The 15956-nt window shown below is 47.4% G+C and overlaps 1 protein-coding gene across 1 annotated transcript in view; it reads right to left on the bottom strand.

Annotated features, from left to right (window-relative positions):
• mdn1 (midasin AAA ATPase 1) overlaps nucleotides 1–15956 on the bottom strand; it is a 55984-nt gene that overhangs the window by 21434 nt on the left and 18594 nt on the right. The window contains exons 36-68 of the mRNA XM_011492147.3: nucleotides 15703–15911; nucleotides 15495–15617; nucleotides 15197–15394; nucleotides 14860–14967; nucleotides 14589–14777; nucleotides 14345–14434; nucleotides 14004–14267; nucleotides 13658–13922; nucleotides 13425–13584; nucleotides 13239–13355; nucleotides 12962–13170; nucleotides 12734–12882; nucleotides 12407–12606; nucleotides 11744–11961; nucleotides 11530–11643; nucleotides 10216–10345; nucleotides 10032–10138; nucleotides 9046–9179; nucleotides 8569–8735; nucleotides 8157–8277; nucleotides 7292–7505; nucleotides 6979–7219; nucleotides 6777–6900; nucleotides 6529–6693; nucleotides 6251–6462; nucleotides 5794–6181; nucleotides 5601–5713; nucleotides 4706–5372; nucleotides 4463–4624; nucleotides 3118–3397; nucleotides 2790–3028; nucleotides 2476–2571; nucleotides 2079–2173 (exon numbers count right to left, since the gene is read on the bottom strand). Coding sequence (XP_011490449.1) covers nucleotides 2079–2173; nucleotides 2476–2571; nucleotides 2790–3028; nucleotides 3118–3397; nucleotides 4463–4624; nucleotides 4706–5372; nucleotides 5601–5713; nucleotides 5794–6181; nucleotides 6251–6462; nucleotides 6529–6693; nucleotides 6777–6900; nucleotides 6979–7219; nucleotides 7292–7505; nucleotides 8157–8277; nucleotides 8569–8735; nucleotides 9046–9179; nucleotides 10032–10138; nucleotides 10216–10345; nucleotides 11530–11643; nucleotides 11744–11961; nucleotides 12407–12606; nucleotides 12734–12882; nucleotides 12962–13170; nucleotides 13239–13355; nucleotides 13425–13584; nucleotides 13658–13922; nucleotides 14004–14267; nucleotides 14345–14434; nucleotides 14589–14777; nucleotides 14860–14967; nucleotides 15197–15394; nucleotides 15495–15617; nucleotides 15703–15911 — 6268 coding nt within the window. The remainder of the gene's footprint in view (nucleotides 1–2078; nucleotides 2174–2475; nucleotides 2572–2789; nucleotides 3029–3117; nucleotides 3398–4462; nucleotides 4625–4705; nucleotides 5373–5600; nucleotides 5714–5793; nucleotides 6182–6250; nucleotides 6463–6528; nucleotides 6694–6776; nucleotides 6901–6978; nucleotides 7220–7291; nucleotides 7506–8156; nucleotides 8278–8568; nucleotides 8736–9045; nucleotides 9180–10031; nucleotides 10139–10215; nucleotides 10346–11529; nucleotides 11644–11743; nucleotides 11962–12406; nucleotides 12607–12733; nucleotides 12883–12961; nucleotides 13171–13238; nucleotides 13356–13424; nucleotides 13585–13657; nucleotides 13923–14003; nucleotides 14268–14344; nucleotides 14435–14588; nucleotides 14778–14859; nucleotides 14968–15196; nucleotides 15395–15494; nucleotides 15618–15702; nucleotides 15912–15956) is intronic.

Here is a 15956-nt window from a genome sequence, read left to right on the forward strand (position 1 = left end):
GGAATTACCATTCATTCTAGTTTACTTGTTTGTTTGGACACATATTTAATTTCCACTTGATGATCTGGAAGAAATCCAAGAATCTGGAAAACTTCACTGTTCAGTAGCAGGAATTTCTGTCTGAGTCTCACTGCTGGAAGTTTAGATAAAGATGATCTGGATCCATTTCAGGTCAGAGAATCGGATCCAATCGCATCATTCAAAATGAACCAAATTGACAATGAATCATATGGGAAACCACAAAATAGGACAGGAATCCAATTGTTAAAATGAATCATTACACCTCTAAACACAATAGACCAGTTCACAGATATGAATGTACAACACAAAGGGGCAAATATGGCGACCACCAAGTCATAATTTAGCCATCATGATACATATTCAAAGTCAAAATCACAGGATCACCTGCAGTTAGTCTGTTGATGGATCAGTTATTATGTAACAGATGTGATGCAAACATCTCAAACTCCCACCAAAGACCAGGAAAAATGGAGGGATTGTTGCAAAGCATTTCACTTGATAATTTATACTGAGAAGTTATGATTTTAACTAGATGATAACTGTTTCAATATTAGGCCTACATGATGCATTATTTATTAAATTAGAGATCTACACTACTAGAAGAAGACTAAAATGTGCCATATGGACCATCTTTGAATTGTTCATGAAAGGCATCCTGCATTTTTGTTTAACAGAAACTTCTCCGTAATAATGGAAAACAATCAATCCTCACACAGATTTAAAATATGGTTGAGTTAGTGATGCAGATGCTATCCAGCTTTAGCCGCCAACCATGGTTGTGAGCGTCATCTGATCTGGAGTGATATACGATTATATCAGAATGCTACAAATGTAGAAACTACTTTAAAGTCACTGAAACTAGACTGATGGTAAATGTCAATTCTGCTAACGATATCAGAACAGCCTGAGCTTTAGAAGTAATCCTTATTTTGGTGCTTTTCCATTGCAAACATCTGCAAATTGATTCCCCTAAATGGACGCTGCAATCCATCCCTTCTAGAAGCCGCTGTTACATTCAAAATCACATAGAGCAGGGGTGTCAAACTCATTTTGGTTCGGGGGCCACATTTAAGCCGTCTGATCTCAAGTGGGCCGGACCATAACATAAAAGCAAAATGACAGCTTTGTTTTAGTTTTTTACTCAGTTGGGAAAAATGCCTCAATCAACATAGTAGCCTAATCACTTGGATCTCAAATAAAATTAATTTCAATTAAAGAAAAGTTGGTCTATTCAAATTAATACAGACTGAATGTTTTATATCTGACACTGAAGCAAACCAGAAACTTTTCTTTATGGTGAGTCTCTAAGTGGTGCTGGATGTCATATTCTTTGAACACTGCGTTGTTGATGACATACAAAGCATTTTGGTTTTGCATTCAGCTTCGTGAACGAAAGAAAAAACTCTGTCCACTTTTCCTGGAAGGCTCTTCACTCCACTTCACGTTTGACAACATTTTGGTCATTAGGGTGTCGCTACTGATCATCCTCATAGCAAGATAACAGCGGTAAAGCTCATAGGGAACCAAGGTGCATCCTACCCAGACGCAGAGCTGTTATGTTTCGCTTTTGGCACGTGCAGAGATATGCTGTTTCACCTGTTTTGCCTTTCCTTTGCTCCCCCTAGTGGCGGAATTGCACATTTCGGTTCTTTCTTTAAAAAAATCATAACTCGCCACAGGAATGGACTAGAAACTTGCTTTCTTTTTTTAATCATCCTTATGATTTTTACTCTTCATGTGTGGGCCGGAGTAAACCACCTGGCGGGCCGGATAAGGCCCGCGGGCCGTATGTTTGACACCCCTGACATAGAGTAATCAATTTATGAAGCCTTCACCTTTGACCTCTCCCAGAATTCATTGCACCCCGTCATCTCTTTGAACTGGTCTATTTTAACTACAACAAATACATCTTTCTGAAATTCTGTGTAAAGACACAGAAGACGAAATTATCCCAACTAAGAGGATGGTTTATAGGTTTTTAAGCAAAAAAAATAGTGCTTTAGTAAGGGATTTTAAAATATTCTCAAATGATTCCGAAACGTTTTTCTTCTTCTTACTTCAGTTCCAGTTTGCGCCACTGGATAATGAGCTGGGTGACGGCTTCCAGTTCCTTCCGCAGAGAGAGAGCGCGGCTGGCGTTGTTCTCCCAGTCCTGAAGGGGTCAGCAGTGAGCAAGTGATCCACAGATGTAGTTTGCAGGTAAAGTGAACAGATGTAGTTTGCAGGTAAAGTGACATTATCCTTCCTGACCATTGCTAGTAGTTCTATGAGCAGAGATCTCCAGCTGGCTCTCATGTGGCCATTATTCCAGATGTGATTTGTATAGATGCAGTTTTGTTCCCTTTAGCTGTGTTTTTGTGGTTTTTTTTATTTAGATAGAACACTACCTCCTGGAAACTATAGATAATAAAAATATACAAACAAGAGCTTGATAGAGCAGGGGATAGACGTCACCTGCGCTTTGGAGAGAAGAATCTCCAAACCATTTAGGAACTTTGCCAGAGGGCTGTCCAGACTGAAGGTCAGAATCCTCTCCATCACCACCATCAGCTACAGAAGCAATAAAAACATAGGCACATTTGGAAAAAGCCAATATTAAAGCTTTTGAGGTTCTAGACGGAAAAAAAGGCTGCATAAACATCTCATATCTCATGCAATTGTTGAGATACCTCTACTAAAACCTATAGAAGCCTGAAAAAGGGTTGCATAAACATGAATAAAGGAGATTTCGTCGAACGCAGCCTCAGTCTGACAGCAGATTGACGGACCTGTACGAGAGCTGGGTGTTCGGGCCAATCTCTGAGCCTCTGCTTCACCGCCTGGCTCAGCTGTTCCAGAACTGGGAGGCAGAGGCGGGCCTCGCTCATGTTGGGCTGCTGGTAGAAGTCATATGGACCTTCCCAGGTGACCTCTAGACCATGGAGACCCCCTGAGCTCTGCACAGTGTTCTGGAGGAGGGCTGAGAGCATGAGTCCGCAGCCAGCCAGATGCTGGTCCACTTCTGAGCCTGAAGAGGAAGAGAAGAACCTGAGTCCACTTTCTGCTTTGGTACCACAGACCTGAACCATTCTCCATGACAGCTGCAGAGGTACCAACCAATCAGATAGTAGAAGCGCAACATTATAGGTGATGCAATCTGATATGAGGAGACCAGGGCTTGGATGTGATGTTTGCTGTGGTTGGCTGGTGTTGGGTTCTGGTACCACAGCGATCGGGCGTATCCATAGCATATGCGCTGATGCACCGCGATCACCACGTTCGCCACCGACTCAGAAATGACCCCCGCCTCACAGGGCTCTGGTTGGGCTTCTCCTTCTTCCAGTCCAGAATCTGCCGGACCTTCCAGAGTGGGCTGAGACACGATGTCTGCAAAGTCCTGGTTCAAGAGTGGACGGACACGGGGACACGTGAACGTGTTACACACCGTCTAGCTAATTTAGCAAAGAAAGTAAAAGCATGTGGTGCAGCAATAAAAATGGCTCCAAATATTTTACTTTCTGCCCAAATTCTTCAGGAAAGTAAATATTTTATAGTCTATTTTTATTTAACACTGCAGGTGTTTTATACTTTAGTCAATTTAGGATTTTAGTTAAACACAGATTTGAACCTGAGCAGGTTTCTGATTTACGAACTTCAGCTGTTTCTATTTCTTACTAGTTTAGGCTTTTTGTCTAAATATGATAATAAATAATACATTTAAGAAAAATAATATTCATCTTAAATTTCAGAGCCAAACCCACTTTTATCTTATTTTTATCTTGTACATTTTTAGCTAACTTTTAAATGAGTTTGTTTCTAAATGCTCACTACAATCTATTTGAGTTTTTAAAGCAATGCCAATTGTTTCCAATTGTCTTAAGCTTAAATGAACATTTTTAGCTTATTTTTCATTGAGTTCTTTTTCATAAATATGGCTGAAGAAGCAGCATATTAAGGTCACGGACCTCAATCCTATAGAAAATCTATGGAGAGGGCTGAAGCTCCGAGTTACCAAGCAACAGCCACTGAATCTGAATGATTTAGAAGTCGTGTGTAAAGAAGAGTGGACCAAAGCTCCTCCTGATCTGTGCAGACATCTGCTCATCAACTACAAGAAGCGTCTGACCTCTGTGCTGCTAATGAGGGGTTTGCCATAAAGTACTAAGTCTATCAAATACTTATTTCCCTCAATTAAATGCAAATAAGTGTATATAAATTCTTTAAAGTAGACTTTTCTATTCACGGTTGAAATGAACCTGCCATTAGGATGGCAGACGGTCACTTTCTTTTTAAGAGGGCAAAACTAAAAAACCAGCAAGGGATCAGATCCTCATTTCCTTCACTGTAGGTAGTCTTGGAAAGGTGTGTTTTCTTTTAACTCCAAAGCTGCTTTAAAAAAAAAATCCTTGAATGTTTAAGTCTGTGGTAAATGTTAATGAATAATCACCAGCAGATCACTGACCTTCTTAAACTGGGGGAACTGGGACCTGAAGTCCTTCTCCTCCTGCTCCTCTTCGGTCAGTCCTGAACCGTGGAGTCGGCTTCGGTTGCGGTACAAACTGGCCTCCATCTGCTCCTTCTCCTTTTTCCGCCGTTCCTGCTCGTCCCACTCGTTCACCAGAGCCTGAGGAACATCGCGACCCAACACATTCTCACACGCCGTTCTTCACTGCGGGTCGAGGAAAATCGGATGAAAAGACCAGACCTGACAGATGTGCCTGAAGAGGCTGTGCGCCTCTGCATTCAACTCCCCCGTGGACAGAGCGTGGCGTTGCAGGTACAGCAGAGCGTTTAGCAGCAGAGTGGAGGACTGAGGAATCACACGGCTGAGGTCCTGCTGAGGCAGGAGCTTCGTCAGGCTGCGGAGGACATCCATGCAGGACGTGGAGCACAGGAAGTTTGCCTGAGCCAGATAGGAAGGCAAGCCGGGGGACGGGGAAGGGAAGGCCAGCAGGCACGACATCAGCTGGAGCAGTCCAGGCACAGGAGTGAGAGACGCGGCCAGCTGCGACGCCACCATCCTCATGCCATGCCGCAGCTGCAGGATGCCGGTTCTGACGGGGCTGACCACGTCCGGGTACAGCGGGTAATCCTCCAGCAACTTCTGACAGAATCGCTGCTGGGAGTTCTGCCACACAGCCTCCTCTTTCAGAAGAGCCTGGACCGCCGACCTGGACTCGGAGGAACCGTGCAGGGCCTTCAGCAGCCGAGACAGCAGCTCCTCGATGGCAGACATGCGTCCGATGCTGCTCAGGTAATGCTGGAGGTCCTGGAAGAGCGCACCGTACTGAGGATCACGAGGGCGGTGGGCCTGCTTCCTGGAGAGCTCTGAGATCTGTTCCTTCACCTGCTGCATGCGGACCCACAGAAAACTGCACACAAATCAAAGGCTGACTTACACACCCTATTGCAGACAAAGCAGCAGAACTTTCTAAATAAAAAGACATTTGTGTTCTGCCGTCTAAAGGAACTGACAGTTCGGTTCTACAAAACGACAGAGCTTTACTCTGAATATTCCCCATGAACCAGATCAACTAACATGAACTGATTCCCCCTTCACTGTGTGGGGATGGACATTTGAGGAGGCGAGTGGTTCTGACCCGATTCGTGGATGCTGGAAACCGTCTGTGCCACTGCTCTCCTCCAGTTCTGATCCGGTCATCAGCTGAGAAGAGAAGCTTCGAGCTCTCCATTCATTCTCCAGAGTAACCAGCTGAAAGAGAAAAAGATGAACCTCAGGGTCTTCATGCTCTTGTTTCAAGTATCACGGTAAACTTTGGGCTGCCCTCCAACCTCTTGCTGAGCGTAGCGGAGTTTGTAGGCCCGCTTCAACGCCGGGTCGAAGATGGTTTGTGGCGTCCATACTTTGATCTGCAGAAGGCCCATGTTGACCCAGAAAACTCCGGAATGAGTGAGTGTGTTGGAGGTCTGGGTTTTCCTCTGGACGTACTGCTGCAGACAGGTGCTGCAGGCCCTCAGCAGACCATCAGGGAGAAGGTCTGGAGGCAGGAAGTCCCGGAAGACTGTCTGGATCTCTTGGGAAGCTGCAAGAGGATTTGGGTCCTTCACCAGGTTCTTGCAGCTGTCCATGAACCCCTCCTGCAGGCTGGGGGGCAGCAGCTTGACCATGCTCTGCAGCTGTTGCTGCAGGACTGCACCCTGCAGCCTGAAGTCTGTTCCTCTGAGGAGACAGTTCTGGTTAAAAGCCAAAATACTCCAGAGTCCAGCTGAAGGTCAGGAGATGTTTTACCTGAATTCAGCCAGCGCGGCCACACCCATGTTGTCCCACAGCATAGCAGAAACATCCTGCAGTTGCTGGATCCTCCCCTTCCACTCCCCGAGGCCGACACGGCAAAGAGAGAGCAGGGCCGATCCGGCCGGCTCCCACCGGCCCGAACCATCGGCACCGAGGACTCCCATCATGCACCGTGACCACACGGCTTTGCTCAGCAGGGGGGGACCCTGAAAACCATACGACCGTCAGACAAGCCAGTACCAGAGGAGCTTCCGGGCTGCGACAGACGGTACCGTGTTGGCAGCTCCATGCTGCAGCTTTGGAGAAGCCCGGGTCTCATTGGCCAAAAGCTCCCATTTCAGCCAGCGGTCCGGTTCTGAATTGAAGCTGCAAGTCCAGAGACCACCCAAGGCCTCTGACAACAGCTGGCACCACACCAGGGGTAATGCCTCCATCAGCTGGAGAAGAAACAAAAAACGTAAATATCTAGACTCCTCTTCTCCCTCGTTCTGTTCCATTGCAGCTGATTGTCAAAGCTGACCCGGTCACTGCGGAGAAGGAACCACATGGACTGGAGCAGTCCAACACTCATAGGGGTGGACTGGAGGCAGTAACTGATGTGTTTGGAGAGCTCACGGCGTAAGCAGTCCTCCTGGTTCTGGTCACTGAGGATCCACACAGGAACCAACAACATCAAGACCAGAACCGTTCTGGGTTTATCTGTGCCAGAACCAGGATCTCACCCAGGAGAAGTTGCCATGTTCAGCAGATCTGCGCTGAGCCGGAGCTGGTTCAAGACTGCCAGAACCTCTGTGATCGGCCAGAGCTGGATCCTGCGGCCCAGCTGCAGCACCTCTTCTCTGGACAAATGGGCTGCTCCTGCTGGGTCCTCCTCATCAGACATGGACCGGATCTCCAGCAGCCCTTTGGAGGTCAAGAGGTTCTGCTGCTGCTCCACATTGAACAACAACTTCTCTAGAACGCCTGACGAGAAGAAAAACTTTAGAATTCACAAGTTGGTCCAAAAGAACCACATCTGGGTTTGTGAGAGCTCACCAGACTTCTCAGTATCCACCTGGTTGTTTGCTAGCAGAACCAGGCCGTGCGCTTCCAGGAGGCTTTCTTTAACCTCAAACCCGAGTCCAGCAACCTGCAGTCGGAGCAGCTCCTGCTCCTGAGAAACCAGAGAGCGTTCCAGCCTCCGATCGCTGATGTCCAGAGCTTCACTGAGGAGCTTCAGCCGAGACGCACACTCAGCCACCGCCTCCAGCTGAAGCAGGAGAGAACAGGTGAGCCGACCCGAGGCGCTTGTGGGAACTAACTTTAGAAATACACTGATTTACGTTTTGAATCCAAAATTAAAATCTACTTCAGGTTTTAAATGTTTATAATGTTAACATTTTACATTGAATGTGCAACCAAAATGACAAAAAAAAGCATTTACACTTTTATTTTGCATTTATCTAATTTGAACATTGCACAACTTTTGACTTTACTTAGCATTGTTCAGCTAATTTCCTTAGATTGTATATATAAGGTAGTATTTACAGCCATGTTGAGTCAGTGAGCAGGTTTCAGTTTCACTTATCTTCAGTCAGGGCGTAACACAGCATTTCTTTTAGCTTTCCTCTCTGCTCTGTTTAGCCACTGATGCAGCTTTTTAGCATCACTCTGCTCATTTCACCCGTCTCAAAATTCTACCTGAACATTTTGCAGTTTATAAGCAATCTAGCAATGATGGAATGTGACACCGATTGGCCCTACGCAGCTTCTACTCTTCTTTTTTTAGCCAAGACTCAATCTGAACAACAAGCTGGGATTTTTCTGCAGATTTACACAAAACAAAACGTTTCCTAATCATTCAGGATGTTATGGTAATCTCTACAATAAAAGAGTTCACTTTTGCAGACTGGTTTCAGACCTTAAAAGGTAACATTTTTCCCAGAGTTCTCTGGAGGCCTTTGAGGGCGGCGGTCACAGAGACGGGGGTGGACAGGACGGCCTGGATGGCTGCTGAGACGGTCTGCAGCTCCTGGTGACCTCTAACCACGCACAAACACAAGAACATGCTTATGTTAGATGTTTGCAACGATTACCAAGTGGAATTAGTGAGTATAGCTTTCCAATCTCCCTTTTCAAAAACTACAGTTTTGTCTAAATCGGAGGTTTAGACTGAAGGGGATCAAACTTTAATGAAAATATTAAATAAAGCTGACAAAAGTAGTCTTCTGCATCAATAATATGAACATATTTCATCCAGTGAAGGTGAAGCCATACATTTACAATGAGTATGTTTAGTGAAACCCTAAAAAGGTTATCAGAGAAACATTTACTCCGTGGTGGAGTGGGCGGGTCCCAGCAGCAGAGGAGGCAGGCGGAGGAGGAGGTGCTTGTGCATCCACTGCCAGTGCAGCGACAGCACGGCCACGTCCTGGCGGTCCGCCGGCAGAGAGCAGCACACGTCCCAGAAACGATCACGCCACTGAAGCAGCTGCAGGATCTGACCACCCAAACAAACACAGCGCGGGAATATGAAGAACAACAGAACCTGTGAACTCGTCAGGGAAGCCACAGCGGCCCGCCCCTTCTGAAAACATGAAATGTGATTGGAGGATGAAGCCGTTTGTCTTTTGTACAACAAACCATCAACTCGTTTTTTTGTCATCTGGAGCAAAACCATAAAAAAAACATTGCATGAAAGAACAGACGCGCAATGAAGTGTAATCCTATCATGAGGGAATTTCATGCATTTTTTTCTGAGGTGGTAAAACAACATAATAGATGTAATAATTATGTTGGGAAGCTCTGACCTCATACATGACGTGATCTGAGATGTTGAGTTGTCCGCTCTCCACAGCCATCAGGACAAAAGAGTCCCAGAGTTGGAAGAAGGTCTGAAGATGCATCAGGACTGGGTGAGGAAGCTGAGCCACGTCCACCATTCCTGAGTAGGAGAATGCTTTCATTACAGCCCATAATGTCATCTCTAGGCCATTCCTGCAAACGCTGACTAAAGAGCAGTGTTTTTCAACCAGTGTGCCGTGGGAGATGGTCAGGTGTGCCGTGGGAAACTGCCCTCATTAACTGATCTAAAAACATTTCCCATCTCCATGATATCAACTCTGTGTTCATCCACACAGGCCCTGATAAAACACTGAGTACCGTAGTTAGCTGCAGCTACAGCTGTTTTTGGAAAAGTCCGGCCCCTTTACCTGTCTCCACCAATCATTCTTGGAGGCTTAATCACATGTCATCAGTTTGACCAATCAGAAGTGGTTAAAGTCTTCATTTCCTTGTTCCGATTCTGCTCATAAAGTCTCTCAGTTCCAACAAAAATAGCAGCTCGTCTGTAGTGGTGTAGCTTTCCACAGAATCCGGTGTCAGACCGTGGAACAAGTGAACAAAGCAATGAAGATCAGAGTCTGTCTGTGTTCGGCAGCTGTTTGCACTACATCTCCCATGATGCATTGGGTTGTGACAGCGTCTCAGCGCACAATGAGTCTTCCTTGTTAAACGTCTTGAAACAACAACGAACACACATCAAACAGTTTTTAAATCTTCTAACTTAACTTTCATTACATCTTTTAGAAAAAACAGCTGCAACTTCCAGCTTTTTCTGCCACAATTATCACAAAAATGCATGTAAGATTGTGGAGGGACTGTAGATCAATACAGACTAGGAGTTTCTCCTTTTTATGAATTTTTGGATGCTGGTGTGCCGCGGGATTTTTCTCAATGTTAAAGTGTGCCGTGGCTCAAAAAGGTTGAAAAACACTGAAAAAGAGAACCTGTTTACCTTTGCTGAAGGCGCTGGAGATCCTCAGGGCACAATTCTGGGAAGACTTGTTGAGGGCACAGGAACACAGAACCGACTTCTCCTCTCTGTCCATCATCAGAGCCATCCTACCACACAAGAGCACTTTTTACACAGAGCTATAGCAACAGCAGCAAATGCTAGAAGAGCTCATATCTGTTCCTACCTGTTAGCAACAGCATCCAGACTCTGCAGAAACTCTGCGCGGCTGTCTTCATCCTCAAAGTTGAACTTATTGACCAAAATCCCCAAATATTGTTTGTTCCAGCGCATGTCCACCAACATCCTGTAATCATCTGGAGACAAAGAGAGCAGCTGGTGTTAGCACAAACCCCCAAAAGCTGCTACATTTCAGCCACAGCTCCAGCTTATCCATCAGAACACTCCAGAGGAGGTTTGTGTTGCAACACCTTCTCCACAGAGAGGTTACCTTTGTTGGAGCAGCAAATTTACAGCTAAAATAAATGCAACAGCAGCAGCAGAGCCGTGTGTTCAGGGTCTGGACGGTCACTTTATTCTATTCAGGTTTTTGCTCCATAAATACACTTTTTCACCCAACAGAAGAATGTTCTCCTGACATTCTTCTGTTTCCTGACTGCGTCATCAAGGCGCCAAATGAAATAAGCAGAGCTTTAAAGTGAAGTCCAGCAGAGCAGCATCAAGTCAAGGGTCCGGTCCGGGATCGCAGGGGTAAAAACTCCAGTGGGTCTCGGACAGGGCCGTGAAACCACATGTGGCTCTTTTACCCCCCCATTTGTTTCTCTGGTTTAAGAAAAATAAAATGTTTGTCATTTTAAAAAGAAGCCTATTTTTCAGGCTATGCTGCGCATCAAGCGAAACAAAACAAATGAGTCAAAATCTATTCAACTTATTCACATAGAACTGAAGCAAAGTACATGTTACTTTCCTGCTACCCACCCCGTGCTTTGGAGGGGGGTTTTACTGAGAGTTATTTGGTCATTTTTTAAATTTTATAAATATTGTTATTTTATTAATAGGATCATGAATGAATGAAACTTTATTCATATAGAACTTTACAACTCCCTAAAGGGCTTCACAATAAAAGAAAGACAAAAGACGTTTCACGTTTTAAAGAAAAAGAGTTATTGTGGCCTCACAAGAAAAGGTTTGGGGACCCCGCTCTAGCATCCATGTGGTGTTGGAAGATTTGTTGTTTTTCATTCTTCCAATCATTGAAACACCACATGGATGCAGCATTTCTCCAAGTTTTACAGGAGGAACATCAATTGGCTCTAAAACGAGAACAAATGATTTAACCTAAAAACTCTCAAATGTTCTGTTTTTAAATATCATTTTCAATCCAAATAATTTCATCCAGATTCCATGTTATTTCTTTCTCACTCCGCACATCTTCTCCTGGTCCGGCCCTTCTATCCAATTTTAGAACCCTATGTGGCCCGCCAGTCAAAATATTTGCCCACCCCTGGACTAAACTGTGGTTTTATTTTTGAAATCTCACCTGTGTCACGAGGCTGCAGAAACCCTGCCAATGACTTCCCCTTTGCACCAAGTTTGCTGTTGAACGCCGTCTTCAGAGCCTTGTTACCCGCCTCTATCTGAACCAGCACCAGACCTGAAACACAGCAACAGCATCACAAACAAACTTCTCCCAAACGGCCCGTTGTCGATGATGACAATGACGAAGGCCTGGAACGCTCAAACCGAGAACAAACCTGGAGAATATTGGAAGCTCTTCACCAGATGTGAGAGCCAGCTGCTGCGGAGGAGCCAGTCTCCATGAGAGGCTCTCTCTGTGACGAGCTGCACCGCCGTGGGGAGGAGCCTCAGAGGATCCTCCGGCCCCCCCCCTCCTCCGGAGAAATGCAGGCCTTCGTGGACGCCGCTGCCCTGCAGAGCTCGCTGCAGGTCATGTAAGCTGAGAGGACGATTCCTACACAAACAATAAATGTGATGCTCAGAAGAGCAGCAGGGAGGCGTCACACTTCACTGATAGAAATGCTGAAAACACACATCAGCAAACGCAAGACGATCCCTGAGAATCAAGGGGCAAACCTACAAAATTCCATAGAAAACATCTTTTCAGGGAGGGGTTTAAAAAAATCATGACTGGTTTTTTTAGATTTCAATCTTCTAACAACCATATTCCCTCTTTCTACACCCAAACAGAAAAAATAACTCTCACTGATTTACTCTGCATGGTTGCTATGGCAACGTTTAGTCAGAAGATGAATGATCACAATGGTAATAATGTGCGTTTTGTTGAAATGTGTCGGATGAGAAAAGCTTCCCTTCACATCTGGGGGTGTGTGTGTGTGTGTGTGTGTGTGTGTGTGTGTGTGTGTGTGTGTGTGTGTGTGTGTGTGTGAAACTCTCACCGTTTCCCCTGCAGGCTGAGAGAGTTGAGGCAGAACAGGAGGACCTGTCCGTCTCTGAGGACGGTGGAGAAGCAGGAGTCCTCAGCGCAGAGGAGGGCAGAGGGGAGCCCGTCAGGCCAAACTCCGGGACACAGCAGCTCACCCCCCCACACTTCTGAGTCCAGGACCGCCAGGTGCTGCTCAATCACCTGCTGGGCCAGCTGCAGAACAGGTAGAAGTGATCGTCAAAACGTTTCTCAAGATGGTCGTGAAGCTGGCAAACAATGGTAAACAACAGTGGTTCCAAAGCTGATCCTTGAGGGGTGCCATCGTCAGGTAGGGGGATACCTTTTGGCTGGCGGAGCTTCGTTGACACACAGCGTACGCCTCTCTGCAGGCGTTCTGCAGGGCGCTGGGTAAATCGAGACCTCTGTGCAGCTGGCTAGACAGCAGGGCAGCGGCGTGGAGCAGCGAAGTCGTGGATGAGGCCGGAGAATCTGAGAGGCGGAAGCACAAGGGTCTGAGGACTCCATCGGACCTTCCGTCTACGTCCACAATCCCACATTCCAAACTCACCCCAGATGGCAGACTTGACGCCTTTGTGGATTTCAATCAGCAGGTTGCACACACACTTTCCGGTCACCCCAGCAGTGTGGAGTAAGGTCTTCATGTCTAGTGTGTCCCAGAACACATCTTCATGCTCCTCTGGGATGAACAGCTCCACCCCCCTGTTCCTCATCGCTCTGGAGAGCTCCCCATGAACGGGGTCCATGGTCAGGAACAACCTGAGGACCAAAAGTATCTCAAAGCCTCCGACAACTGGAGCAGCTGTCAAGCTACCAATAGTACTGACCTGAAGTCTGGGTGTGGGGAGATTTTGGGGGTCTTTCCGTCTATAACCCCTCGCTCACTGACAGTCAGCGATCCGTTGGGCTCCAGCAAAGCATTGAGTCGGTCCAGGACTGAAGCACTGAGCACAAAGAAAACATCAATATGGCCTTCACAGCACATATGATGGTCAACGTTTCCGCTGTTTAACCTGCAGAAGTTGGCATTGTCCATGAGCAGCCAGTCCCCCGTTTGAAGAGCTTGGACCAGCATGCCGTCCAACCACTCGAAGCCTCCGTTTGTCCATCCGTCCTCCTGCTGAGCCATGCGCTCCTTCAGCAGCGTGAAGTTCCTCTCCAGCTTGGACATGTCTGGAGATCAAGGCCGGCATTACAACCAGGAATGCTAGAGCCAACAATCAGGTTTCCATCTTTAGCTGGTTACCAGCAAAGACTTTGAGCTTGGAGTTGAGCTTCTGCAGGAGGACGATGATGACCTCCAGCTTGTTCAGATCCTCTGAGCCGACCGTTCCTCCGATTCTCTGCAGATCTTTGTGCTTCTGCCACTGGCAGAATAGGCCCCACCTGTGCAGCAGGAACTCTGTGTCCCGCATTCCCACCTCAAGCGACATCAGGCCACGCCTTGTTACCATGGCAACGCCTTGCTCCACAGTCTCCAGCACCTGCTGCCACAGCCGCATGATGTCCACCTGGAGATGATGGGAAAGAAAAGGGTGACTTTTTTTTCTCCCTTTTGTCCAGAAACTTAAAGATGAGGGGTTCGTTGGTACCTGCTCAAAGCCCCCCAGCAGCTCTGTGGTGTCCATGGAGCTGTTCATGGCCATGACCCTGAGGTGGCGTCCTGTCAGCAGCGCCAGCAGCCTCACCAGGCTGGTCTTTCCGCTGCCTGTGGGGCCCACCAAGACGGCCATCCAGCCCATCTCCACACACTTCATCAGGGATTCCAGCGGCCGCAGAGCCTTGTGTGTGATGGACAGAGGGGGGTCCAGAGCCAGCGGGAAGCCTCCAATGCGAGGCAGCACAGAGAGCCCCACCTGCATTCGCCCAAGCAAAAACCCATGAGCCACCAGCAAGGCTGGTTGCACAACTGATGGGGTTAGAAAGGACAAACCTGCAAACTGAGAGGAGTGATGTGGAAGTGCCGGGAGCCACAGTAAGGAGCGGAGTCCCCACCAAACACCTCCCTGAACACCACCAGCACCTGAACGACACAGGAGATCAAACTTTGACAAATCATACAGAATCACATAAAATCTGTCAAAAGGGATACACTTTAATGCCATAAACTGGCACGCTTTGGTCAGAGAGCTGAACTCTTGGTGCTGCAGGTCAAGGGGCAGTGTGGAGCAGCGTACCTGAGCCTTATCAGCCTCACTCCTCATTCTGTCCGCATAAACCAAGCCCACATGTTGGCCCGGGTTGTAAAGTCCAGGCGTCTGGTCGTTCTGCATCAGCTGGCACCAGCGAAACATGTCGCGCAGGTTAAACTCCCAGGGACTGCCCCGCTGGCCCCAGTGCCTCTGCACACACACCTCCTGAACGAGCTGCAGGGCGAGGTTGCAGAAATAGCTCAGGAAACCGATTTTAAAGCCCCCCGACTGTCTACAGAACAGAGAAAACACCTACCTTGTTACTGAACTCCACCATTTTCACCCGGATTTCCTTATCAATGTTGGGGAAAATAGAGTCTGCTATGAACTCCATGTCTTCACTGCTGAGCTGGTCCACAAAAACCTGCAAAATGGAGTTTTGAGAAATGGAATACATCTTAGATTATGTAGATGTTCTAACAATGATAATACTGACAGCTTAAACACCATTTCCTATAAGGATGATGTGATTCATGCACAGCTTCACGCAGATGCTGGAGGTTTTTGGGCTCTCTGGCCCCGTTGAGGGTCATAGAGAGGAGCAGCTCCATATTCAGGGGAGAGCAGGTGTGTCATACAGAGAAGTTTCTCACCTGAGTAAATCTGTTCAGGAAGGACTTGGGCAGTCCTTTGCGCCCCCCGCCTTGAGTGAAAGGGTTCTGGCAGCCAAAGATCTTTGTTTTTTCGTGCTGAACCTGGAAGCTCAAACCCAGTTCAGGAATGAAGATCTCAGCTCTATGATCAAAGCAGGCGTTCAGGCCCTCAAGGACCGACTGGGAAGCCAGGTTCAACTGTTAGAAGAGGACATGTCAGTTTACACTGGAGGATCACTGGTTTGTCAGACTTCCTCTTAGAAGTCACAAAGGATTTTAAATGTGATGTTGTTCCTACCTCGTCCAGGACGACCCAGTGCCCCGCTTTCAGAGCAGCCAGGAGGGGGCCGTCACGCCATGCAAACTCGCCCCCCTTTCCACCCTCCACGGGGAGATCTGTCCCAAAAAGGTCGGTAACGTCCTGCCAAAGAGTCCACCATTAACCTCACAGCCCTCCAGACCTTCAAGCCTCGACACCTTCAAACGGGGCTAAAGCAGATCTTTACCGTTTGCTCAGACAAGTTGATTCTGACCAGATGATTTCCGGATGCTTTAGCCAGTGCCGCCACAAGGCTGGTCTTTCCCACCCCAGGGGAGCCCTCCAACAGCACTGGCCTCCGGAGCTTCAGCGCTCGCAGGAGCCTCTGGGCGTTTACTGCTGTTGTGCCTGCTGTGATGGCGTAGTCCACCAGGTCACGGCCATCAGTGCAAGGACCTGGAGACATGAAGTTCAGGAAGAAGACAGGTCCCCTTAGACAAC

Source organism: Oryzias latipes, chromosome 24 (genome assembly GCF_002234675.1).
Source record: "Oryzias latipes chromosome 24, ASM223467v1".
Taxonomy (NCBI): Eukaryota; Metazoa; Chordata; class Actinopteri; order Beloniformes; family Adrianichthyidae; genus Oryzias; species Oryzias latipes.